This window comes from Penicillium digitatum, chromosome 1 (genome assembly GCF_016767815.1).
Source record: "Penicillium digitatum chromosome 1, complete sequence".
Taxonomy (NCBI): domain Eukaryota; kingdom Fungi; phylum Ascomycota; class Eurotiomycetes; order Eurotiales; family Aspergillaceae; genus Penicillium; species Penicillium digitatum.
The window spans coordinates 2548697-2573976 of NC_089384.1; the positions used below are offsets into that span (position 1 = coordinate 2548697).

Below are 25280 nucleotides of genomic sequence, written 5' to 3' on the forward strand. Positions count from 1 at the left end.
TATCTTCTCACAATTTCGGGTAAAAAAGTTAGAAAAGCCAAAAAAATTAAAGACGTTCGATATCAGGAAATTTTCCTGGCAGTTCCTTATGAGCAGCCAAATCTCAGTCATTTTACTAGTCCTCTTAATAATCTCATTATAAGAGACGCCATGGGCCAACACCTTGAAACATTCGAAGTCGGATGTAAAGCATCTAAGAATCCATGTCAACCAAACCAGCTATCACCGCTAGGCCACGGTTGGGTTAGATGGGGGCAACTTTGTTACCACGTCAAAATCACCTCTACCCCTTCCCTATCTTCGGCTGCCGTCAGGACTGGGAGAATTTCCTTGGAAGTCCTGAATTTGTGAGGGAAGTGCCAACCTCCTTAGTAAGGATCTTCAAGTAGATGAGGTCAAGTAAGCGCTCGTTGAGAATCCTTCAATTCATTGATCGCCTTTTCATCGGTCGACCACCTTGCAGATCTATCGCTTGTGTTGGTTGAACTTTGGGGCGGGTGGTGTTCTTGTCGACTATCAGGATGATGTCGAGGTAGAGTTTGGCTTCAAACCAGCTAGAGGACATGTCTGCGGCTTGCCGTCCAAAGGCCATACATAAGCGGGTAGACACGCACCCATTGAAGAAGACTAGAGAAGAAGATCTGCCTCGAACTTTTGGGTGCAAAGGTCATAGGTGTAAGGCGTATGAGAGTTCATTTGCATTGCTTCTCCTACTCTCCACCATCATGACTAGAACAGCCACGGGTAGTGCGTGGGTATCCGATTGGTTACGTTGTAGCTTTGTGTTCCCACGATGTTGTCAAATCCTTGGCGTTCTTCTATCGAGATTCGGGTACTTGGACGGCGTTCCAAAGTTGTCATCGCTCCCAAAAAGGGTGAGGTGCTAGGTGGCTAGGATGTATCTCTGACTGAGTGCTGTGAATTCTCAGCTCTAGAAATCATTGAAATGAAGAGGAAATAAATGAAGTGAGAAGTGAGTTTCTGGTGAAGGTTTCTGTCTTGCATTGCTTTCCTCGAGGAATGGTCCCGCTCTGCCCAGATAGGCAGGTATCAAAATGCGGGTAGGGCTTTATTGTTTTGGCATTTGTTAAATGTGAAGGGGAAATGAAAGTGAATGCGACTATTGAGGAAACAATACACGTTGCATTTTCCACAATCTCAAAGGTCTATGATGATGGGTGTTCCTTTCGCCACCCGGGCTTGGAAATTTGGGATCAACATAGCCAAAGATCGTACACTTTCTCTGTCAGTGATCTAAAATTATGGCCTTGGAAAATTGCGTTCAAGTGCACTACCTGTGTGGTGGTGATTCATCTGTTCGGCCTTCAGATTCGCTGTAGAACACGGCCGGATGTTTTATATGAAGGTAATAGCAACCAAGGTGCCAATAGTGCAATCTACTGCGTACCTCGTTTTTGCATTCTGGATCTCATGTGAAAAGGGTAGCCCAGGCCCCTTTACGCGAGCTACCATGCTGCACCAAGTTATGTCGCGTAGCGAAATTCATGGACATCGTTGGATCGTTTCCTGATCGGATCAATCGTCAAATCTAATCTATATCACAGAGATCTTCTCACTTCGATCTCATTTTGGTCGAACGGCCCTCTTGCATCACAAATCGGTCGGAGTATAAATGGCATATTATACTTCTGACTTCCAAGTCCATGGAATCTTGCCAATACCCACCTGCGCAGGCTAGTGAGCTGACTCAGCCTTTCGGTCGTCTGGGGAACAAGCCGAGGTTCGCCGATTCTGGGAAAAGGGTTCTATATCAACCGTATAGATCTTACTTAGCCCTTTAGACCCTGACCTTTCGATCCTGTACATTTCAAACACCAAAGTCATGTCCACCGTGAACCCGTCCTTTCAGGAGGCCATCAAGGTCACCCCACAAGGTCCCAACAAATACAGCGCCTTCCTCCGACCAGAATGGTGCATTGGAACCGGTATAGCAGAGCCCATGTAAACCTCACCCGCACTGACCGGAAGCTAACACCCCGCAAGTCCCACACGGAGGCTACACAACAGCCGTAATCTACCAACTAACTCTAACGCACTTCGCATACGCCCACCCAAAGCAACACAAATGCGCCGCGTCCCCAATCTCAATTCAACTGTCCTTCCTGCGACGCACTGCCTCAGGTCCCGCAACTTTCGAAGTTGAAGACGTCAAGATTGGCGCCCGCACAAGCACAATCCACGTCAAGCTATTCCAAGCCTCGGAAAAGAAACCTGGCCAGTTGGACATCATGGTCGCTGGCTATGTCACCGTCAGCCCATCGGAGGCCGAGGTCGGCATTAGCGCAAACACAGGGTGGAAGCCTCACCCAGCTCCGGTGGCGGGGTCGCGAGCGGACGGGTCCGTTGATCTGACGGCGCTGGGTCGAACAGGCACAGACGGCGCTTGGAGGAAGCTCGAGGCGCCTTTTACGGCGTTCCGTAAGGCTGCGGCGCAGATCGAGCTGTTTGGTCCTGGTGATGTTGAGACGCAGCAGAAGCGCTCTGAGAACATGCTGATCGATCAGTGGGCTAGGTTCCGCCCGGGGGGTGATGTGAGCGGGCGCTGGACGGAGGCTGCGGTAGCGTATCTTATCGATATGTTTCCCATGATGTTGGATGGGTTCGATGCTATGTCTGCCACTGCTACGGCGAAGGAGCGTGGGACTTCGCTTGCCGAAGAGAAGGCAAAGTTTTGGTATCCCACTGTTACGCTCAATGTGGATATTAAGAAGCACCTTCCTGCCGAGGGAGTCGAGTGGCTTTATAGTCGGATCGAGACTAAGGTTGTTAGGGATGGGCGTACGGATATAGAGGTTACGGTTCTTGATGAGGATGGGGAAGTTATCGCAATAGGTACGCAGATTGGGTTGGTTGTTGGTGCTAGTCGGAACGTCGGAACTAGGAAGGTAGGGAAGTTGTAGATAGTTGTCTCTCATGTATATATATATATATATGTGTTCAACTAGATTTTGAGGCTAAGGTTCTGATTTATGTATAATCTAGCTAGTTAAAACTATCGAAACCCCAAGGTAGCACCATGATTACGACTTTGGCACAGCCCACAAAACCAAGTCCATTCTTCCAGTCTATGTGCTTCAACAGGTCAAACGGCGGGGCTGGGGTCTTATGAGATGGCCCCAAGAAGATGAGCCGCTTGGTGCGAAACTAGCGGATCTTCACAATCTTAATGGATTTGACGTTGCAACACCCTTCCTGGAAAATCACAACTCACGTGTTGTACACGCCAATCCTCGTGAATTTCCTCTATGAGCTGCTATTGGGTCGATCCCCTAGTTCGAAATTGAAGATTCAATGAATCTAACCCGAGCCCCTCTTTGATCGGCAGTTGTTCGGTGCCGATCCGTTACAATTATCCCCTCACTTCTAGGCGGGTGTCCCTACTTGCGGATAAATGTAGCTTTAAAAACGTTTCGTCAGACTAACTTTTCTTTGATAGACGGTTAAGGATGCCTATGCGCAATGGGTTTCCGTCCGTGTCGCGCTCCTTTCGCCGCCGCCACCCCCTGGTACCGAGTACGAATCTGAGTGGGATGCGCTTGTTGCTGAGAGTACACAATCTCATCGATTGCGTATTATGGAGGAGTCGGTCCGTTCCTGGTACTCGAGATTAACCTACTATCTCTAAGTAGCTTTTGTACTACTAAAGTAACTAGAAAATAGTATCCACTCTCTTTCTATTGAGTTATCTCTCACTCTCATTTTACATTAATATCACTTTTAAGGACTAGATGTAGTTCTTCTTCTTCTTCTTCTTCTTCCTTCCTTCTTTATCCCCCCCAAGGAGGGGGGGGGGGGACTATTACAAATTCTATTAGTTAAAACTCTATAGACAAATAGGCTTTAATTCTTAGCGCTAATCTACGTTGTTTATGATTAAGGGGGTGTATTAAGTTTTATAGATACGTCGCCTTATTGTAAAAGAATGCTTAGTTGTCAGGCCAGCATCTATCAACCCGGAAAGAAACTTGTAAGAGTATATACAGTTTTCAGGTGTAAGGCCTATCAACCAGGTAAGACACACTGTCGAGAGAGGAGAAGTCAATGTATTATCTTATGAGTGCTGAGACCAAGTCTTATTGGAATTAAGAGGGATGTAGGAGGATCCTAGATGTCAGGGTGCGGGCTGGCAGGACGGTATGATAGGAGATGACTGGCAGGGACAGGTCGTAACAGATCAGATTCTCATTGACAGGTACAGGCACAGGCAGGGGCAGGCTAATATACAAGACGTAGCTCGAAGAGCTACAACAGGATCTAGAACTGAAGTTCAAGATAAACAGGTCGGAGATCACGTGCCGTGATCTTCCTTTTACTAAGCATTACGGTTCACACCGTGACACTAGACTATAAGGAAAATAATCGGCACGCTCGGTTCGATCTTATCGTCGGTCTAATGAGTCATTGATCAGTTGATCCCTATTACATACTAGAGGGTTTCTTTAGTTATCCGTTACAAAACAGTAGAGAAGTTGAGGGACATTGTAATCTTAGTAGTGGAGTGGAAAAACTCTATCATTTTATATATCGATGAATTCTTACTAGAAGAAGTTATCTCTAGGATTCGATCCTTTATAGATACTACCCCAAAATATTATTACAATAACATGACTTCTTCTGTACTTCTATAACCTTTTGTGGTAGTATGAATAATACTGTCCTTGCCCTTGTATATATAAGTATACTGAGGCACCAAGTAGGGCCTTGGGTTGCAAAGGAAGGATGTCCTTTACACTTATACATACGCTAAATTCTATTTCTAAAACTTTTCTAGAATCGGGATTAGCGCTATCGACGTAGTTTAACGCCTCTATTTACACATTCCGCTATACAAAGTCGAGTATCCTACATCTTAGGACAAGATTTGAATTTAGGCTACATTCAGTCAATAGAATCGAGAGGAATTTAACACTGAGTACTAACACCACTCTTTAAGCAGCTTCTTCTTCTTAAACCTGTCTCTCAATTCTTGTTACAAATGCATAATCAGCTAGTGGGGGTGAGGGGCAGGTAGATCTACAAGGGTAGAATTGAAGCCATGTATGGCTTCATTCCTAGGCATGAAAAGATAGACAGTTTTTACAATTCAATTCATCCTTTTGTGAAGATCCTATGGTACTACATGCTGTTTAGGATATTACCCCTAGTGGTATCTTATTCAACAAAAACCGTGCGTGCATAATCGGGTATTGTGCGTGCGAGATCAAAACCCCTACATGTACATTAGGGAAAAAGATCCTCCAGTGTATGCTTGCAATTTCATTAAGCCCGAAAAGAAAAGACAGATGACGGTCATAATTTCGAGTCAGAAGTCTGAACCCAAAATGCCATCGCATCAGTCTTGACAACCTTCCTCTTAGCCGACTCCAATTGTCCCCCACCACTCTCTTCATCTTCCTGCAGCGCCTGCGCCCGCACCCAAAATTTCTTCCCGACCCTCCCAATGACTCGCGCCTTGACAACCAATAAAGCAGGTGTAGTCACCCGCTGCTTATATCTGACATCTAGTTGTGCTGTAAATATCTTTCCGCGCGGATTTTGCTCGGTTGTACTGAGCGCAGTGGGCGTATTGGTAAACGCTGCGACAGCGAGGGACATGGTCTCGTCAATCAGCGTCGCGACAATCCCGCCGTGCACAGTGGACGGATGGCTAGACAGACCAGGGCTGCCAAGATCATAGATCATAATAATATCTGCAGGGTCCGTGCCCGGGGTGGGCTTCATGGCAGGCGCGGCATCTTGTTTTGTGGCGGGGAGCCAGGTGGGGACTTCGGTAGGCGCAGACGTGAGGTTGCGCCGTTGCAGGGTCAGGCAGTGAGGGATTGTGCTGGTTGTGTTAAGGGTTTGTGCGAAGTAGCCATCTTCGCCCGTTGTAGGCTTTAGGCGCCGTGAGTCAGTTTCAACTGGGCTGTAATCGGCCGAGGAGATGAGATTGTTGGCCCATGAGTTGGTGCGGAGGTGCGCGATGGCGAGGGTCGGGTCTGCCATTTGTTTTGTTATCTTTTTCAGGGAGGGGAAGGGGGGTAACACTGCAGTCAAATTTATAGGCGGAATGGAGGGATATGAAGAGCTGGCAAACTGTTCTAGCACTGTAAGCATGTAGTAGTAGTAGTAGTAGTAGTAGTGTTTTAGGGTACGGCGTCAACAGCATTGAACCTCGGCTCTGGCCATGACGGATCAGGGCATGATGGACAGTCACGTGTATACATTGGGTCAAATCTTTTAATACGGTCCAATGAATTTGCGAACCTTGGACAATAGATTTGTGGAGCAACTATCCAAAGCTCTGAAGACGTTCCCCTTGAACTGAAGAACCAATCATGTGGCCAAGTCCTCCGTACAGACAATGCATTGTTTCACTCTGGCATGTGACCGGTAGTCGTAAGGGACATGGGGGAATTTGAGCAAGAATGTACAATGTACAATGTACTCTGCAAATAAAGGAACCGTCCAAGGTTGGAACCCTTGGAACCATACGCGACTTTTCTACCATATGAGGGTCCTGGTATCACTGTGGTGCACTGTAGTGCACCCAGCAATCTCCGTTCAACCTCTTCTGATTCGTACGGACTCGAGCGGCAGGGGCAACTTGGCCTAACTAGGCTTAGCTGCACGCAGCCAATCCTCCAATTTAGGTAACCTTTTGGTCGACTATTTTAGGTCAGGCAATAAATGATCAAAACTGGTAAAAAAAGGTAAAACAGGGCTTGTGCAAATGAAAGAGTTAGCTAGTGATCTTACTCTCCACCTGGTATGCAAATTAGGGGGAGGGTTACCCTGGCAAAAAATATACCTGTCGTAGGGGAAGTTCTTTCCAGTTTTTCTGAACCAAAATAAACCTTGGAATACCTGGGATACCTTGGGATACAAAGTACCTGTCCATTCTTTCTTTTTCTCTTCTCTCCCTCACTCCTCTTTTCTTCTCCCACACACTGCATCTCTAATTTCATTCATCATGCGTTCTTCCATTGTCTTCATTTCGGCTCTGGCTACTTCCGTCATGGCTGGCAACGCCACTGACACTTACACCTTCCCCGCCGGCTTCAATCTTGGCTTGGTAGCCAGTACCCAGCGTAGTATGTACTTTGATTCTCACAGTCCGTTGACCAGAATGCTAATGAAGTAAGGCGACTATTGCTCTGCCCAGCGCAACACCTGCCCCCAGATTTGCCAGCAAGGCACCAAGCTCAACTCGTGCGACCCGGTTCGTGTCTATGTATCGCGTCTGTATAACCAGGAGATTAACAGGTTGGACAGAGCACCCTGCAATTCAGCTGTGTCTGCAGTGATGGTACCGTCCCCGACATGACGCCCTACGCGCAGACCGTTCCTTTCTTCGTCTGCCAGGATACATATATCCAGTGTGTCGCCTCGCACCCCAACGATGCCGAGGGTCAGCGCGGCTGCAAGAAGGCCGCCACCTGTGGCTCCAAGAATGCAAGTGAGGTGACCACCACCGCTTCTTCTTCATCCTCAACCATGTCTTCGACCATGTCTTCGACTACTCTGGCTTTGGCCACTGCGACCGAGTCTTCCAGCTCCCAAACTTCCTCCGTGGCTCCTGCTAGCACTACCACCAACGCCGCTGTCGCTCTCGGTGATCTGACTCAGTACTCTACTGGTCTGATGGCTGGTCTCATGTTCGTGGCTGCGCGCATGGTTCTGTAAAAGAACGGTGTTCCTCGGCCTTTAGGCAGTTATTCACTACTTGATGGTTGGGTCGCATAGCGTCCTCTTTGTTGTATTCACTAAACTCATCGCGATGCCATTTGCTTTATTTTTTTTCCCTCCCGGAGATCCGATTCCCCTCTGAATAGTTTTTTGATTCATTATATCCCCATGTCTATGAACGTGGCGCCTGTCCTTTCTTGTTTCGCTCTAGGTTGGGGTTCCTTTTAATCTGCGCAGGTGATGATCTCGCGCAGGAACTATTCGATCAAAAAGTAATATCACCCCTTCTTTCCGACCCATTGTGGACAGGAAAAATCAGCGTAATGAAAACTGTAGCGTGAGTATTAAATTTTTCACCTACGTAAGAGATTAGAGATGAAGTGAATGAAGTGCCAGGCAGAGAGCAGTTGAGATGTACTGTGGTGTTCCTCTCGCCAAGACTTTTTTTGGCACACACTGAAATTTCTCAACTTATCGATAGACTCCACCATCAAGAACTTCACGTTCTCTCTTCCTCTCCTTTTCCCACATCCAACATCATGCCCGCCCCTACCAATACCCTCCTCATTGAGGGTTCCTTCTCCGAGCTCGCCGACGAGTTTGCCCAGTACATCGATGCCCTCCGCAAAGAGGGTAGCCTCCAGTCCGAGATCGCCCCGCTCCTCGAACCTCTCCGCCAGCAGGAACAGTCTGAAGGCGAGGCCGACCTTAAGCAGCGCGATGAAGTCCTGAAGAAGCTTGTGTCCTCTGCCACTGCTTTGAACAGTGCCCCCGAGAAGGGTAAGTGGGTGAAAAGTGTCGACAAAGAGTGATCTGCAGATAGTCGGAATCTGGCTGCACTTGAATCTTGGATGGACAAAAACTAACATAGATTTACACAAATGCAGAAATCACCTCTGCCTACAACCTCCTGGTCCACCTCGTTCACCAGTCTTCCGACGCCGGCGTGTTCCTTCCTCGCATCTGCACCTATCTTGCTAAGCCCATCACCACCTCGCCTCAGTTCGGCCCTACTCTCGCCATTTCTATTCTCACCACCATTTTCAACACCCTGTCTTCCAACGATTCGAGCCGGTACCACGTTCTCCTCGCTGTTGTGGCCGTAATCCGCCAGTCTGGATCTGGAATTGCCTTCGAAGCCCTCAAGCCCCAGCTTACCTCGCAGCTCCCAACATGGCTCTCTGCGTGGAAGTTGGGCAGCGATGACACCCGGAAGTTGCACATCGCCATTGCCGAGGCCGCCACCGCTGCCGGTGATGAGGATTTGGCCCAGACTCACATCGTGCAAGCGCTCGAGACCATCGACGTTGCCAACGTCAGCAAGCCGGAAAGCCGCGAGTTGGCTGTGCGCGCACTCGCTACTGCTCTGCGTCGCTCCACCGTCTTCGACTTCACTCCCTTGACCGCATCAGACGCCGTGCAGGCCCTGCGCTCGAGCGACAGCGCCCTCTTCGAGCTGCTCGAGATCTTCACCTCTGACACCCTTGACGCCTACGAGACCTTTGTCGCTGCCACCCCGCTCGCTTCCATCTCTGGCGGTGTGCTCGCCGAGTCCGCCGATGCCCTGCAGACCAAGATGCGTCTCCTCACCCTTACCTCGCTGGCATCCTCCACCCCTTCGCGTTCGCTCCCTTACGCCACCATCGCCTCTGCTCTGCGCGTCCCCGCTTCTGATGTTGAGATGTGGGTCATCGACACCATTCGTGCCGGCCTTGTCGAGGGTAGACTGTCCCAGCTGAAGTCCGAGTTCCTTGTACACCGCGCCACCTACCGTGTCTTCGGCGAGAAGCAGTGGTCCGAGGTCCAAGGCCGCCTGATGGTTTGGCGTCGTTCTCTTGAGAACGTTCTGAGCGTGATCCGCTCCGAGCGTGAGCGTTTCGCCCGCGAGGGTATCCAGGCTGCGGCTGATCAAGAAATCAACACCAACCGCAACGGTAACGGTGACCGCCGACGCATTCAATCCGCACCCCAGGTGCGTGAGGTTGAGGCTAGTGCCGAATAGATGTGTCTTTTTTTTTTACGAATGGAAAAGTTCGCAGATCACAAAAATCTTTCAGTTAATAGAGGGGAAATTTTGCTGTCTTTTCCTCGTGCATTTCTTTTTCCCTGGCCAATTGTAGGGTTGGATTTTTATTGCCCCCGCTGGATGTTTGGACCCCACGAGTCATGTCATGTCAATCTTAGTCTTGTTTATGTTTTCCGGAGAGATGACTTTTCTTTTGTTCTATTTATTACTCTGGCCTAAAGAATACCACATCTCTTTTAGACTGGTCATGGGTCATATCTGTAGTCAACTCACAACTTCATTGATTTCAGGGCGGCCAAGTATCCATCTAGACAAGGATCTCAGGGTTGGAAATTCTCCTCTTCTTCTATGCACCCGAGGTCTATTTTCAAGTCGAAGGAAATCTCACAGCTTTTCCCCCCTAAAACCGACCCCAACTCTATATACATCGAGATGAACACAAGCACACGGCTTAACGAGCGTGCAACCCACGAGCCTCAATACCAGCCTTGACCTGCTTATAGACCTCCTCAATCGAGCTATCAGCCTTAACCGAAACAACCTTGTCCTTCTTCTGGAAATCATCAACAACAGGCATGGACGTCTCAACAAAAGTATGGAAACGCTTGCGAATAGAAGCCGCATTGTCATCATCACGACCACTAGTCTCACCACGCTTCAACAATCTAGCCTCCATGACATCCTCAGGGCAATCAAGGAACAAGACAAGTTCGGAGGGACAAACAGTTTCCTCGAAGAAAACGGCCTGGTCAAGCTTGCGCGGGAATCCATCGACCAAGAAGCGGGCCTTGATGCCAGCCGAAGGCGGCGAGGTTGCCAGCGAATCGGCCATGGCATTCGACAGTAGTGCAACGGTCACTTCCATCGGCACGATTTTGCCTTCGCGGATGTACTCGCGGATCAGCTCGCCGTACTGACTGCCTTCGCGGACTTGTTCGGCGCGCAGGAGGTCTCCGGCTGACAGGTGGATGAAGCCGTAGTCTTTGACGAGGTTCGCGGATTGTGTTCCCTTTCCGCTGCCTGGGCCGCCGAGGAAGAAGACGACTGTCACGTCATTTGTGGAGAAGCGAGGGGTGGCCATTGTGGGTGGTTGGTTGTATTGGTGGTTGGGAGGTTGAAAGAGGTGAGGTGATGTTATAAGGGGGGGGGGGAGGGGGTTACGATGGTTGTTTGTGGGGGCGTGTGGAGGGGCAGCACTTGACTTGAAACGGAAGTTAGTTGGGGGGCTTTTTACGGTACGGGCTAGGCCTTGCTTACTTGAAGCTAGTTTGGGCGTGAGGTGCGGACGCCGGTGCGAGTCTTCACAAGGTAGGCGTAGGCGCCGGAGCTGACGGCGGTTATGAGGATGATCGGGATGATCGGGAAATTGGAGCGGCTGGATTGGGGGGCGGAGGGTGCGCGTGGCGGCGAAGATCTCGGAGGGTTCGAGTACAGGCGGTGGGGTACCTGGATCGATCGGGTGAATTTCTGGCTGGTGAGTACGAGAGGCTTGGAGCGGACTCCGGAGAATTGACGGGCTAGAGAGAACATGGAGAGATAGGCTTGTGGTTATTGAAGAGGGATAAAGAAAAAGGAGTTGGGGAATGCCGAAATGGGATTAGCTGATTTGTATACCTCAATGCGGTTGTGAACAACTTGTGTGTTTTGCACCTTCGGCTTCCGCTTCAGTGGCAAGTGAGATTATGTAAGATTAATAATGGCTTTGAATCTATACATAACCAATAGGGTGGACTTCAATTCCTCCACGGCCATAGGCGTCATCCTTCACGCACCTTGCAAAATACCGATGGTCACCTTTGTAGTTGCAGACGCTCCGGAGTAGTTTGAATTGGCGTTTTATATAGTCTCCAGGGTTCGAGAACAGCTCCGTTTCGAGGGAGGTTCAGATTAAACTGACTCCGAGGCCGGGATTTTGAGACTGGGGGATCATGAGTGGTTGGTTGATGGGACTGTAAACTAGGGTTGGAGAATTTAATATCAGTATCACGTACGTATTGATAATGTGTACGAGACTAAAGAAGCTCTAGAATTCAGCTGGATGCACACATGAAAACTCAGACCTGAAATCATTCCAAGGCTTACCTTGATACTTGGAACAAATGGAACACCAAAGCTTCAGCCTTAACATATAACTATTCTCTAATACTTGGTAGTTTGAGGCTGTTTACTATTGTTACCCTAGGTGGAGGGGGTTGAATCTAGGATATCTCAAACTAGTGTAATCTCAGTATTATGACATCATAATGATTGTTATGTAGACGATCGACTGTGCCAACTCGCCTAGAGAGGCTCAAGAAATAAACCGAGGTACGTTCCGAGCATCTACTACGCTTGATACCATCTCGATCTGTAAATTCGGAAAGCAGCCAAGTCCTGAATTGAAGATTGTCAACACCTGAAACCGGCAAGCATTTCTTTTTATCCTAGTTGACGGTCTTCATTAAAAAGTGGGCATTAATACTGCCCAATCGTGGTCAGACTATATTTGATAAAGTCCACGACATCCTGATTGTACTTCCAGATATAGCCGTGATGTGCGGCATTGCCGTCTTCTGGGTATGGCGAACAGCATTGGGCATCACCGTAGTCACAATAACTGTGCAGTGAGGTGGCAAAGGGTCCACACAAGGCTGAATTTAAGCGGGGAAGGAGCTGGTCTCTTAACTTTAGCCTGCAATTCGGCACTCGAATCTGGGGTTTGCAGTACTCACACCTATACCCAGTATGCAACTACCCACATTCCACGGCATACCAGGAATGTATGTCTCATCACCATATGCAATCGCAGCTATGACTGGATGTTGGATCAGATTCGTATTCTCTGACATGCGCTTTGAAAACACGTACTAGTCGAGTTATAGAACCGCGCAAGAGGGGCGACGAAGATCAATCCCACCTCACTGGTTCCGCATAGAGAATCCATCATGAGAACTGCTCCCTATCCAGCAATGAGCCTCATAGTTTTGCGTAGTTGATTGCCCTGCCATGAGGATAGAATGTCACATGTTGGTTTGATAATGGCGCACCATTGAATATCCGACTACCACAATCTTAGCTTGAGGGCAGCTTTCGCTGTACTCCTGTACGAACTGCTGCATTAAAACAGCACCGTCATGAACGGTGTGCAGTTTTGCAAAGTCAGTTAGGACGTTCTCATGATCGTAGGGTAAGCCGAGGGTGGTCGAGCCGGGGATCTGCTTCAAGATCAGGTCTGAAAGAGTGCTCATCACATTCAAGTCATCGCCCCCGCCTTGACCCCTAGCGATAATGGCATGAACACCTGTCGCACATTCATCCTCCGGCATAGACTGCGCATAGGTCGCGGTCAACCCCGAGATAGCAGCTAAGAGTGCCCAAGCGATTTTCAGGATCATGCCACCCATTTTTGACTTCCAAATCACACGCGGGGATCCAAGAGTCGTTGAAGATTTGGAGAAAGATGGGGCCACTGCTAGACCTTCTTTCTTGTTATTTCTTTCTTCTAACTTCTGCGTCGAACAGAAAATGCCCGACTGCTTTGATCGTTACTTGATTAACCCTCCGAGCACACGTAGTACCGTTACTTCAGTGGATTGGCTAGGCCACAGTTTCGTGTAGTGTTCATATTTGATTGGCAGTGTTCTGAATTGTAGTAGGAGGTGATTATATGAATAACATTTTATCTTTGCTGTCTCTCGTATCTCTTCGGGTTAGAATGTGGAGCTAGACCTTTCTAGCTTGTGAGCTATGAACTTGGCCTGTCATAGCTCAGCTGAAGCGCCATCCAAACTTTGAGCGTATCATGTTGGCTGGATATTAGAGGTCAGCATTTGACCTGGAGCTCTGTTAGCAAGAGTTTCTAGGATTTCGAGAACGGTAGTACACCCGTAACCATACCAAGGCCTTGGGAGACTAAAATTGTAGCTTGGAAGTTTGCAACTGCGATGTGAGGTGTTTTTTTTTAGAAGATTCATTTGCTCAGACAAGCTACAATAATAGCTTCTGGATAGCACACTATCCTAATGGGTCGATGCCCAGGTCGGTGCTTCATACTATCAAAAGGGCAAGAGGAAACGTTGGATAACTTTTAGATAACCAACTACTTGTATCAAGGCTCACAAATATGGCCTGTGAGAATCTGGAACACCTCAGGTTCGAGTTTGTGTATTTTTTCCATGGCATTTTTGCTGTCACACGGTACACAGAAGAGCTTTGTGCTTCCCAGGTACCAGAGCCCTTCATCACGTTTTATACGCTCTATCGATCAAGTCTCGAATGACATTTCCCAATTCTGTGATCACCGGACCGGATCGAGGAATGGTGTGACACCGTCCAGTGTCGAACATTGGTGCGGTATCAGGGTCGCAAATGTTGAACAAGGCTAGTGCGCCGTATCGGTAGGGGTCTGTGCCAAAGACTCCTGGCGAGTTGAATGTTTGAAAGGGAGCAGTAGATATCAAAATTACCATCCGCACCAACCACATGAAGTGTCGGAATGTCTAGAGTATATTCGCTCTCATCTGCTAGGACCACGTCCTGCTCGGGGGAGAGAGGAGGCCAGCCGGTGAAGAATATCGCGCACTTGATGCGTCGAGGACGGCCGGTTTCCTGAGCCTTTCTATCCTCATTCAGAATTAGACTTGCAGCCATCGTGGCTCCCTCGCTATATCCGACGATGCCTTCGACATCAGGATTTTTTTCCAATGTATCATAAAGATATTCCATGACTTGATGGTGACTGTTCCAATGACCATTCCAGTCCTTCCCCAAAGCTCTCATCACATCTTCCGGAGACGAACCATGCGGAGATTTTCGCACACGAGAGATCATCGAGTCCTCTGCTACTCCTCCATCTTCCAGCCACCGGTAATGAGGCCCGAGACCAAAATACTCCGCGAACCCTAGAGACAGCGTCGGCTTTTATCAGTATTCAAGCTCGGGGAAAGTGTACCTGCCGGTGGAGACACAGGAACAGGACCGTTGATGTAGTGGAATGAAGCGAAACCGTCCATGGCCATCTGCTTCACCAACGGATCTGCAAAGTTGTCAACGAACACTCAATTTGAAATCTCAAATTCAAATGATGTATACCAAGCTGGATATTAATATTTTGCGATGACAAGGTTAGTAATGATGTTTCTTATAATTTCTCTCATCACCTACGTCGATGTTACCAATGGCACCATGAAGACATAAGAACCTCATCTTAAATCAACCTGTAACTTTCTATTGATAGGAGATATGAGCCTATATACTTGATAATAGGGAAGAAGAAGAAACGAGCAGATATAGACATCAACGTTGAACATATGTTATCTGTGCATAGTAGGAAATAGGCAAATCACCGCTCGGGCAGTGCAAGTAGTTTAAAGCAAATGAATCCGAAGCACGGGATTTCTGCCGAGTATCAACTTCCTGACTACCACCGATTGCTTTGTCTTATAATGTAGGACGGTACAAAATTTCATTCAAAGGCACCAATTCAGGAATAACCACCGATCACCCAATGCTAGCAGAGCATCGATGGTAGGTGCAGAGACAGCTTCTTTCAGCTGTGAACCCCCAAGATAACTCACAACAGGAGTGCTGGGTGTTTGCAACACTATATAGCGCACTATAACCATCTCGGCAGCCCGTTTCCCCGATTTCCCCGGTGTCGTCTATGTGGCCCCCAGAACTTCATTAGACTCGCTTTACAATTGCACCTTCTGCAATTTTCACCATATTAAACATGAACGGTGATTTTGAAGGTGCGCCTAGTGGCGAGCAGGGCAATCCCCAGCCTATCGCCATAATCGGGTATGCCTGCAGGTTACCGGGGCAAGTTACATCACCCAGTGATCTGTGGGAACTGTGCACACGAGCTCGAAGTGGCTGGTCACCCATTCCCAAAGAGCGTTTCTCAGTCGAAGCATTCCAACACCCTAACCCGTCCAAGGTGGGTTCCTTCAACCCAAAGGGGGGCTATTTTCTTGACGAGGATATCGCACGCTTTGATGCTCCTTTCTTCAATCTTACGGTTCAAGAAGCTACGTCCATGGACCCCCAACAGCGCTTGCTGCTGGAGTGTGCGTTTGAAGCTTTGGAGAGTGCTGGCATACCTAAAGAGAATTTTGCCCGCCAAAAGGTGGGTGTCTTTGCCGGCGGAAATTTCTCTGATTACGAACTCAATAACGTCCGTGATATCGAGACGATTCTCATGCATCAAGCCACTGGCTGTGCGGCCTCACTGCAATCCAACCGTATCTCATACTTCTTCGACCTACGAGGGCCTAGTATCACAGTGGACACGGCTTGTTCTTCCTCACTTGTTGCACTCCACTATGCAGTACAGAGTTTGCGAAGTGGGGAGTCCAAGGAAGCCCTCGTTGCTGGTTGTCACCTTAATCTTGTACCAGATATCTGGGTTTCTATGTCCATGTCACAGTGAGTATTCTCGTGATCTCCAAGCCAAGCTTAGGACCATATTATCTGACTTTATTGAGTCATATAGGTTGTTCAATGATGAGGGTAAAACCTTCTCCTTCGACGAGAGAGCCACATCCGGTTTCGCGCGAGGCGAGGGCTCTGGTGTCGTCATCCTGAAGCCCCTAGACACCGCATTGCGCGACAAAGATCCCGTGCGAGCTGTCATTGTACATTCAGGAGTCAATCAAGATGGACGAACACAAGGCATTACGCTTCCAAATGGCCAGGCCCAGGAGGAGCTAATTCGGCGTGTCTATGAAGAGGCGAACCTCAACCCGGACGAATGCGGGTTTGTAGAGATGCATGGAACTGGAACAAAGACCGGCGATCCTATCGAAGCTACAGCAGTCCATGCGGCACTTGGAAAGAACCGGATTCCGAGGAACCCGCTTTACGTTGGATCAGTCAAACCCAACACTGGGCACTTGGAGGGCGCCAGTGGCATAATTTCCATCATTAAAGCAGCCATGATGCTTAATAGAGATTAGATTTGATGCTTCCGAAAGCCGAGTTTAACAAAGCGAATCCTGACATTCCTATGAGTGCGTGGAATATGAAAATTTTAACTACGACGCGGCCCTGGCCTTCTCGCATGAAATACCTTAGCGTGTCCAACTATGGTTTTGAGGGAACCAATGCACATGCTGTTCTTCAAAAGGCACCGCTATTATCCAAAGCCCCAGACGAAGCTGTTGAGGATGTTGAGGTGGACCCCAAACGCAAGCTGTTCTTGATCTCTGCCAACGACAAGGAGTCTCTACGCACTAGAATCAAAGACTTTGGTATCTACTTTGAGCAACATCCAGAAGTCTTTGAAAAGACTCTATTCGGCAACTTTGCTTATACACTAGGTAACAAGATGTCCCAACTCTCGTACCGTGTTGGTGTGTCAGCTACCTCGCTAGATGACCTTGGAATCCGTCTTGCTCAATTGAAGATCAACCCATCCAGAGTTCTAGGCGCTCCAATAGTTTCATTTGTATTCACCGGCCAAGGGGCTCAGTGGGCCCAGATGGATGTTCCTCTCATACATGAGTACCCTGTTTACGAGTTGGCCATAAGACGAGCTGATCTATGCCTCCGGAATCTCGGAGCTAAGTTTTCACTGATCGAAGAGTTGGAAAAGGATTCCACCACCTCTGAGATTGACTCCCCTCATCTAAGTCAACCTGCCTGCACAGCGCTTCAGACTGCGCTAGTTAATCTTCTGGAATCTTGGGGAGTCTGTCCTGCTTCAGTAATTGGCCACAGTTCTGGAGAAATCAGTGCAGCCTACGCTGCGGGAATTTATGACTTGGTGGGGGCAATGGCTCTGGCTTACTGGCGTGGTCAAATGACCTCCTTGCTCAAATCCTCGTTCCTGTCCCTCAAAGGCGCCATGATTGCCGTTGGCATCCGCTGCGAGGCTGTTCAGCCTATATGAAAGGCTATATCTGGTTACACCACCGTCGCTTGCGTGAACAGTCCTTCCAGCGTGACCGTGTCTGGGGAGGCGTCCGCGATTGATAAACTCGAAAGCGTTCTCCAAGACAAGAAACTTTTCAGCCGAAAATTGAAGATTGACGTAGCCTATCATTCCAACCATATGAAGAAGGTTTCTGAGGCTTACCTCACTGCAATTGAGAATATTCAGCATTTCCCGTTGGCAAAAGCCTCGTTCTTTTCTTCAGTCTTTGGACGCTTTGCGGAACCCTCTGAGCTTGGTCCAGAATACTGGATCGCTAACCTGACATCGCCGGTATTGTTCTCCAATGCTCTTGGCAAGATTATGTCGGAGGATGAAACACGACCCAATCTTATGGTCGAAATTGGTTCACACTCCACATTGAAGGGCCCTATCATGGACAATCTTAGAAGCTTGGGTCCTACTGTCTCCAAGAATGCATATACACCAACGATTCTTCGCGAAGTAGATGCAGCTAAGTCGGTCCTAGATACCGCTGCTGCTGTCTACATGCGAGGCGCTACATTAAATATGACAGAAGTAAATTAATCCAAGACGAGTGCAGGAAACCGGTGGTTCTTGAGCAACTTGCCTCGCTACCCTTGGCAACATGGAGCGCGGTACTGGCATGTTGCCCGTATCTCACAGAAGCATAGGATCAGAGACCGCGCTAGGAACGATGTCTTGGGGGTTTTGGCAAATTACTAAAATGATCTGGAGCCAACGTGGCGGAACATCATCCGCTTAGATGAGATTCCCTATCTCCGGGACCACAAGATGCAGGGGATGGTCGTTTACCCCACGGCAGGCTATGTGAATGCAATAAATGATATTTAGTTTAAGTTATGCTTGCTGACTGTCCAATAGTTAGTGGTGGCTATTGAGGCCGCTCGACGACGCGCGGAGCAAGCTGATATCGAAATCTGCCAATATGAATTGAGGGAGGTCATTGTCGGTTCGGCGCTTGTGCTCAGTGATGACACAGATGCAGAGACTACCATTAATCTCCGTCCTTACACTGAGGGTACCCGTGGATCATCCGATGTTTGGGATGAGTTCCGTGTCTGCTCATGGACTTCAAAGAGAGGATGGACAGAGCACTGCACTGGCCAGGTGCGGGTTCGCTCAGATCCGAAACAGCAGTCGGCTGCGATCTCGAGCCCGTTCGACACTCAGATCGCTTACACAAAAGCTCAAATTGCCCGAATTCAGAAATCGGCTACTCATCATCTCGATATGTCCCACATGTACCAAGTTCTTAGTGATCTAGGGGCCGGGTATGGTCCTATCTTCCAGGACATTGGTAACTGCTACTCCAGCCCTCACAACTCGTTCGGCGATTTGCACGTTAGAGATACCCGAAGTGTGATGCCGAAGGGATTTGAACCCCCGTTGACTATCCACCCATCATTCCTCCACGGACTTCTACATTTTGCATGGCCTCTCCTTGGCCAGGGCTTAGGCCGAATGGACCTTGACACACTTTACATGCCGACGATGATTAAGCGTGTGACAGTCGGTCTCAACGTCCCAACTAAAGCTGGTCAATTTCTCAAAGGTTACTGCAGTGGCAGTCTCAGCTTGCCTTCTCCCGAACCGACCAAATTTGACCTTTTTGCCACCGAAGAGGGCTCCACAGAGCCCATAATCACAATAGATGGCCTGGTGATGACCCCCCTCAGAAATCCAGACACTCGCCGTGAGGACACTCACAAACTGTGCTATAAGATTGATTGGCACCCCTTGGCCGAAGTTGAAAACACCGTTGAAGGAGATATTCAAATTCGCAGATGTGCTACGGAAAATCTTGATCTTGATTATATCCACAAGGACAAGGATGCAAACACAAATGAACAAACAGAACAGAAAGGCAAAGTACACGCTCAGAGGAATTCTGTATAGCCCAAGCACGATCTATTCATCACCCATTTTGGTAAAGCAGATGGCGTTGCTGAGAAATTGAGCATTGCTCTATCCGGCACACCTGGGTGGCAGGTTTCCGTCCGAGACTTTGGTGACATTGACTTCTCTCAAAAGCAACTTGTTTTACTTCAGACTGAAGCTACTTCTCTGCGATACCTCACCGAAGATGGATTTGAAGGGCTCAAGACGGCGCTGCTCAAAGCTCAGACTGTGCTCTGGGTCTACTGGGCTGATTCTCCCGATGCTCAAATGACAGTCGGCTTGACTCGCACCTTGCGCTCGGAGACCTTGGCTAGAATAGCTACTCTTGGGTTGTGTCCTGTGGACATCGAAACTCCCGAGAAGTCTATTCAGGCAGCCATCAGTGCTCTATGGCCCACCGATGGGAAACAGCCTTCAAAAGATCTCGAGTTCCAGGCCAAAGGCTCAGAGCTCTTTGTTCAACGCATTGTGGAAGATGGTGTTGCTAATAGTTTCGTCCACAATGAGACTCACGATATGACAATCTCGACCCAACCATTCAGGCAGCTCGGGCGCCGTTTCAAGATCCAGATCCGCAATCCAGGTGCTCTTGATTCCCTCCACTTGGTAAATGACAATCCCCTGCCACTAGGGAAAGACCAGATTGAACTTCGAGTCAAAGTGAGCGGTCTCAATTTCAAAGACATTGTGGTCTCCATGGGCCAGCTTGCACAGTCCTACCTTGGAATTGAATACAGTGGCATTGTTTCCAATATAGGATCCAATGTGAAGAATTTCAAGATTGGCCAAAGAGTCATGGCCATGCCAGAAGGCTGTTTCTCGACCTATGCACGATGCTCTGCGACCAGCGCTGCGGAAATTCCAGCTAACATGTCATTCGAGGTGGCAGCATCAGTGCCGGTTGTATTCTGTACTGCATGCTACTCTCTGTTTGGCCTAGGTCAGCTGCAAGCCGGAGAGCGGGTTTTGATCCATGCCGGTGCTGGTGGTGTCGGTCAAGCCGCAATAATGCTGGCGCAGACGATCGGCGCAGACATTTTTGTTACAGTTGGAAGCCTCCATAAAAAACAGTTCTTGATGAGCCAGTACGATATTCCCGAAAGCCGCATCTTCTATAGTCGTGATGCATCTTTTGCCCGCAGCATCCGCAGAGCTACCGGTGATTTTGGCGTGGACGTCATCGTCAACTCCCTGGCAGGTGATCTTTTTGCGCGAGACTTGGGAGTGTCTCGCGCCGTTCGGGCGATTTGTTGAGATTGGCAAGGCTGATATCACGAAAAACACTCGCCTTGACATGCAGCCTTTTGAGCACAACGTCAACTTCTCGTCGGTTGATCTCACCAAGGTTGGCAAGTTCAAGCCACAGCTGATGAAGCGCCTCCTGGGTGACGTTGGTCGACTGCTTAGTGAGAGATCGGTGCATCCCGTCCGACCACTTTCGGTTTATCGGATTTCTGAGATTGAGAAGGCATTCCGCACACTACAGAATGGCAAGAGCATGGGTAAGATTGTGGTAGTTCCCCATGAAGGTGATCAAGTCAAGGTAAACAAAAACACAATGTCTGGGTTCAGATGTTCAAGTCTGATCGTTCATGTTTCAGGCCGTGGCTCCCAAGACCAGTCCAACTCTCTTACGACCTGATGCATCCTACATTTTGGTTGGTGGCGCAGGTGGCCTAGGCAGAAGCATCGCCAAGTGGATGTCCTCGAAAGGTGCAAAGACTATCATACCTGTGTCTCGTCAAGCCACGATTGATGAGAAAGTTCGATCTTTGATTGATACTGTGGCTCCGCTGGGAGTACAAATTATCGTCAAGGCTTGCAATGTCAGCAGCCAGGGGTCTGTCGAGGCTTGTACTGTGTTTTACCAGCAAATAAGTCTTTGTAGGGCAACTTTCATGAGAATAACAGAGCCAGTGCACGTTAGGGAACTTATTACGGCCCCAACCGCCAGTGCGCCCTAGCTCATTTTGCCTATAAGAAACTTCGTAAGCAAAGTCTTTCATACATTTGAATGTCTCAATGTCACGCCAGTTTTATCAATGAAGTTCAATTCTTGTCACTGTTTTCTCGATCATCTACCTAGGCGGTTCTCGATCCTTCGAGGGAGATGTTAAATGCTCTGTGCCAGGGACTCTTTTACAACATTTGATGACAAATTCCGCATGTAAATCTAACTCTCGGTATGATGGCTCTCTGTTTGGTTTGTTTAGCAGGTTACTAGTTGAAATGTAATGCTCATCTAATGAGAGAAGTATTAGATTTAGATTTAAAGAGCCAAGTGAAAGGATTTGTACAAGGTTGGTAATAAGCAGATGACGAAAAACCAGCGGTGAGCTAGACAGTCACAATTTGCTATGGGAAAATGAGTCATGGCGCATTAGCGGTTGGAGACCATAGGCCTGATCCACATAGAGACAAAGTAATAGAACGCACGAACGTGGGTAATAGACGGTAAGAATGGACCAAAACAAATGTGCCTCCGTGAATTTGAGGAAACGTAGGACCCGTTAATAAAAAAAAATGAATGAACGAGACCGAACTCCATAACCATTCACCCAGTAGAAACCCATATTGAGAGACTCCTGTCAATTCCAGAATCCAGAAACTCCTTGTTGATGCTAAACGACTCAACTGTCGAAAGTGAAGAGGCAAAGAAGGAAAAAAAAACAAAAAACACCATTTCCACAACTCCCCTCCGGGAATGCCCATGTAGATGAGAAATCAGAAAGACCACGGAAGCTCATCACATTCCATGCGCCAATGGACCGATAGACATGGCTAAAAAGAAAAACACAACAAAAGAGATAGCAAAAGGTCTATGCTCAGCGTTGAGTTCGTGTATCACTCCTGTTTACCAATAGATTTATAGCTAGGCGGGCTCTTCAAGCAACGGAGATAGCCACTGCCACTGCCGCACCGAGAATGGCGCTTTCAGGGGCCGGATTGAGACGGATGGAGCATCCGGCACCCGGTGATGTTTCCTCCGTCAACTGATCCAGATAGCTCTGGCAGGCAGCGCGGAAGCCAGGATACTTATTGATGACGGCGCCGTCGCAGGCGATGGAAAGGCTCTTATCCGAGTCTCCGTGCTCGACAATTGTGATTTCAGGAGATTCCTTATCGAAAGAGTCGACAGTAGAAGGGGGTGTGGGGAATTCCGCCTCGTTACGAAGGCACCACATGCTGTGTATGGCTGTCGCCAGGTATCCGGCGGCACGACGGGAGACTGTCTGCGAGATGCGGCGCAGAAATCGCAGATCGTCAACGGAGGGTTGGTTGTGGAAGGCATGCAGCTTCTGCAGGAGGGCGGCCGAGGTGGAAAGCGACGGAGAGGAGTCCTCTTCGAGGCAAGCGACGATACTTGTATCGAAGGAATAAGGTTCACGCATGGAGTGTGGAAGCTCGCCGCCAAACATGCGGGCAGTCTCAGTTGCCTCGACAATGATCAGACGCACAATCTCACCTAGGTACCGACCTGTGATCATGTATTCGAGCGGCTGATAGTTGGGACGCAGATGCGTGCGATTCAGCATGTCATCCCACCGTGTCGTAGGAAGCACTCCTCCGCCGAACATACTCATCTCGGTGTTGATGAGGACATGCTTGGCGTGGCCAAACCAACCCTCCGGACGGACTCCGAACTTGGACGTTCCAATCTCATGCACTGGGAAGTGAATTGCCATGTTGGTACCGGTACCCAAAATGAGAGACATTCGAGTCTTGGGATCGACATAGGCCCGCGACAGTAGAGCTGCCGAGCTGTCGTTCACGATAGCGGCAACCTCGACGTTCAAATTGCGCTTGCGACATGATTGGATGAGGAGATCACCCAGTTCCTGGCCTACCGTGCCAACGGAGGCTTTAAATCCCTTACCCATGTGAATCACCAACCCGCGGTTGTGCGATATCTGTTCAATGGGGAAAGACCAAGATAACCCCATCCCCAGCGGTACATCGCCACGGCCGTAGTCTGCCCCAACTTCCTTTAAGATGGTCTCAATCTGCCCTGCCATCCAATCGAAGAATTGTGTCCCTTCGAGCATCTTGAGTTGTTCGTCAATGTGTACAGACGACACTTTCAAGATGCGTACTTCCTCATGCCGGCCATTTAGTTCAATCAGAGCTACGCGAAACGTCGATCCACCCACATCCAATGCCAGATAAGTGCCCTTTTCCGTGCCAGCAGGAAGTGTAGTATTGTAGGATGGAAGCATACAGAATGGGCTAGTCTGTAAACATTCCCGAAACTGGGCGCGAATCTTCTCAGACATCTCGACCATGTTGCGCGTTGATAGCGGCGTGGAGCACAAGGTCTCCACTTCTTCGGCGAAGTGATCGAGGCTGCGGCGTTTTCCATGGGCGCCGAGGAACGTCTTTTGGCGCCGTCGCGAGAGGCCACGGAAGAATGAGGGGAACAGGATCATGCTTTCGAGTGTGGCGAGAACGTTATGGAACAACTCTCGCAATCGGTGTAGCACCTTGACCAGTGGTGCCGACATAGTCGGGGAAGGGAAATGAAGGAGAGGCGAGGTCTCGCAAGCCGGGAGCGAGGGATCGAAATTCACTACGTTGACGTGCGGATGATCATGAAGCAACTGAGGTCAAGGAAGAAAGATCTCAAGTTATAACCAAGGTTTGGAGAGAGAGAGAGAGAGGGGAGGGGAGGGGGCAGGCCGATGTGACACTCCCACTGGAGTTGTGTCTGTGAGTGGATCGGTGGGAGTGTGGAAGCAATAATCCCCACCAGGAGAAAGTAGAAAGGGAAGAAAAGCAGAGGGACAATAAGGGTATCGACCCCTACGCATGGATCAACATTGGCCCATTCTTGAGTTGACAGTGTCACCGCAAGTGCAACGGTTTGGGAGAAGAAGCCCTTGCGGTGTTGCAATGCACTAGGTATGGTACTGTAACGGTAATTTATGTCGATGTTGTGCAGATACTCTACGATGACTCCGATACTATAGAGTAACATTAAAGAAAGCCATTCCAAAAGCCACCATTCGAAAACACTTTATGTTTCAGATCTGTATAGTAGTACGGCATAAGTGGAATGGAATTATGGAGGGCTCCCTATAGCCTCGGTTAGAATGGTGTAATTGCATGGATAAAATAGAGGAATACTTGTCAATATGGTAGATGATATATGGTTTCAGATAGAATTAAGAAGCATTCCTAAATGATGGAGAACATACGATCATCAAGAGACCGAGCACCGGCATTCCCAATGTACCCATACATAATTCAATGAGACCCCCTTGAGTGCAACGGTGGCAGTCGGAGGGTTACATGTGGAACTGAATCATTGACCGAGTACCTTCGTTTCTTTTTTTTTTCCCCTTCCCCCCTCGATATCACTGCTTCGGCTTAATGTCTCATTTTCTGATTTTCTCATTCTCTTATCGGGCTAATGTGATTCTGAAACATCCAAGCGATCCCAATTGAGGACATTCTGTTCGATGGATCTCTCAGAAATGCTTCGTTTTTTTGTTTTTTTTTAGCTTATCTTACGCTAAACCTGTCAAAGCATAGTGTCTCGAGTACTTTTGTGTACAACATATCTAACTAAACCTTCTACCTGTCACAGCAGAAAACAGGGTCCACCCTTTGAGCCTCAAATTGATCGTGTTGTCCATAGCCCCGGGGGAGGGGGAGGGGTCAACCATCTCAATGATCCGCTTCCTCTTGGAAAAGGGTCAACATTCCATTTCGTGTCAGATTACCAAAATCCGACTTTGCTGGCGATGTATCAGGGAACTGCCATGGCAT

General features: G+C 48.7%; 12 protein-coding genes across 12 annotated transcripts; 6 read left to right on the forward strand and 6 right to left on the reverse strand.

Annotated features, from left to right (window-relative positions):
* Window positions 1–1843: 1843 nt before the first annotated feature.
* Window positions 1844–3646, forward strand: Pdw03_3193 (thioesterase-like superfamily-domain-containing protein; the record flags this gene model as incomplete). The annotated part of the gene is made up of 4 exons (XM_066100422.1): window positions 1844–1946; window positions 2005–2906; window positions 3034–3237; window positions 3458–3646. 4 exons carry the CDS (start codon window positions 1844–1846, stop codon window positions 3644–3646), a joined length of 1398 nt encoding a protein of 465 aa, XP_065955822.1.
* Window positions 3647–5310: 1664 nt separating this feature from the next.
* Window positions 5311–6006, reverse strand: Pdw03_3194 (Thioesterase family protein; the record flags this gene model as incomplete). Its single annotated transcript, XM_014676952.1, has 1 exon — window positions 5311–6006. One exon carries the CDS (start codon window positions 6004–6006, stop codon window positions 5311–5313), a length of 696 nt encoding a protein of 231 aa, XP_014532438.1.
* Window positions 6007–6973: 967 nt separating this feature from the next.
* Window positions 6974–7686, forward strand: Pdw03_3195 (Glucosidase II beta subunit-like family protein; the record flags this gene model as incomplete). Its single annotated transcript, XM_014676951.1, has 3 exons — window positions 6974–7094; window positions 7146–7222; window positions 7276–7686. 3 exons carry the CDS (start codon window positions 6974–6976, stop codon window positions 7684–7686), a joined length of 609 nt encoding a protein of 202 aa, XP_014532437.1.
* A 542-nt stretch (window positions 7687–8228) lies between these two features.
* Pdw03_3196 (Eukaryotic translation initiation factor 3 subunit M) lies at window positions 8229–9691 on the forward strand (the record flags this gene model as incomplete). The annotated part of the gene is made up of 2 exons (XM_014676950.1): window positions 8229–8469; window positions 8577–9691. The coding sequence occupies 2 exons, from the start codon at window positions 8229–8231 to the stop codon at window positions 9689–9691; spliced, it is 1356 nt and encodes a 451-aa protein (XP_014532436.1).
* A 475-nt stretch (window positions 9692–10166) lies between these two features.
* Pdw03_3197 (Uridylate kinase Ura6) lies at window positions 10167–10796 on the reverse strand (the record flags this gene model as incomplete). The annotated part of the gene is made up of 1 exon (XM_014676949.1): window positions 10167–10796. The coding sequence occupies one exon, from the start codon at window positions 10794–10796 to the stop codon at window positions 10167–10169; it is 630 nt and encodes a 209-aa protein (XP_014532435.1).
* A 76-nt stretch (window positions 10797–10872) lies between these two features.
* Window positions 10873–11245, reverse strand: Pdw03_3198 (uncharacterized protein; the record flags this gene model as incomplete). The annotated part of the gene is made up of 3 exons (XM_066100423.1): window positions 10873–10916; window positions 10973–11161; window positions 11230–11245. 3 exons carry the CDS (start codon window positions 11243–11245, stop codon window positions 10873–10875), a joined length of 249 nt encoding a protein of 82 aa, XP_065955823.1.
* A 924-nt stretch (window positions 11246–12169) lies between these two features.
* Pdw03_3199 (Cutinase) lies at window positions 12170–13098 on the reverse strand (the record flags this gene model as incomplete). The annotated part of the gene is made up of 4 exons (XM_014676948.2): window positions 12170–12367; window positions 12427–12509; window positions 12563–12653; window positions 12742–13098. 4 exons carry the CDS (start codon window positions 13096–13098, stop codon window positions 12170–12172), a joined length of 729 nt encoding a protein of 242 aa, XP_014532434.2.
* Window positions 13099–13935: 837 nt separating this feature from the next.
* Pdw03_3200 (Serine hydrolase FSH) lies at window positions 13936–14419 on the reverse strand (the record flags this gene model as incomplete). Its single annotated transcript, XM_066100424.1, has 2 exons — window positions 13936–14114; window positions 14161–14419. The coding sequence occupies 2 exons, from the start codon at window positions 14417–14419 to the stop codon at window positions 13936–13938; spliced, it is 438 nt and encodes a 145-aa protein (XP_065955824.1).
* A 1006-nt stretch (window positions 14420–15425) lies between these two features.
* Pdw03_3201 (Mycocerosic acid synthase) lies at window positions 15426–17585 on the forward strand (the record flags this gene model as incomplete). Its single annotated transcript, XM_014676946.1, has 3 exons — window positions 15426–16120; window positions 16188–16600; window positions 16651–17585. The coding sequence occupies 3 exons, from the start codon at window positions 15426–15428 to the stop codon at window positions 17583–17585; spliced, it is 2043 nt and encodes a 680-aa protein (XP_014532432.1).
* Window positions 17586–17747: 162 nt separating this feature from the next.
* Pdw03_3202 (Polyketide synthase, putative) lies at window positions 17748–18155 on the forward strand (the record flags this gene model as incomplete). The annotated part of the gene is made up of 1 exon (XM_066100425.1): window positions 17748–18155. The coding sequence occupies one exon, from the start codon at window positions 17748–17750 to the stop codon at window positions 18153–18155; it is 408 nt and encodes a 135-aa protein (XP_065955825.1).
* Window positions 18156–18383: 228 nt separating this feature from the next.
* On the forward strand, window positions 18384–21475 carry Pdw03_3203 (Polyketide synthase, putative; the record flags this gene model as incomplete). Its single annotated transcript, XM_066100426.1, has 5 exons — window positions 18384–18419; window positions 18474–19481; window positions 19602–20747; window positions 20812–21054; window positions 21113–21475. The coding sequence occupies 5 exons, from the start codon at window positions 18384–18386 to the stop codon at window positions 21473–21475; spliced, it is 2796 nt and encodes a 931-aa protein (XP_065955826.1).
* Window positions 21476–22396: 921 nt separating this feature from the next.
* On the reverse strand, window positions 22397–24013 carry Pdw03_3204 (Hexokinase-1; the record flags this gene model as incomplete). Its single annotated transcript, XM_014676943.1, has 1 exon — window positions 22397–24013. One exon carries the CDS (start codon window positions 24011–24013, stop codon window positions 22397–22399), a length of 1617 nt encoding a protein of 538 aa, XP_014532429.1.
* Between the last annotated feature and the right edge of the window lie 1267 nt (window positions 24014–25280).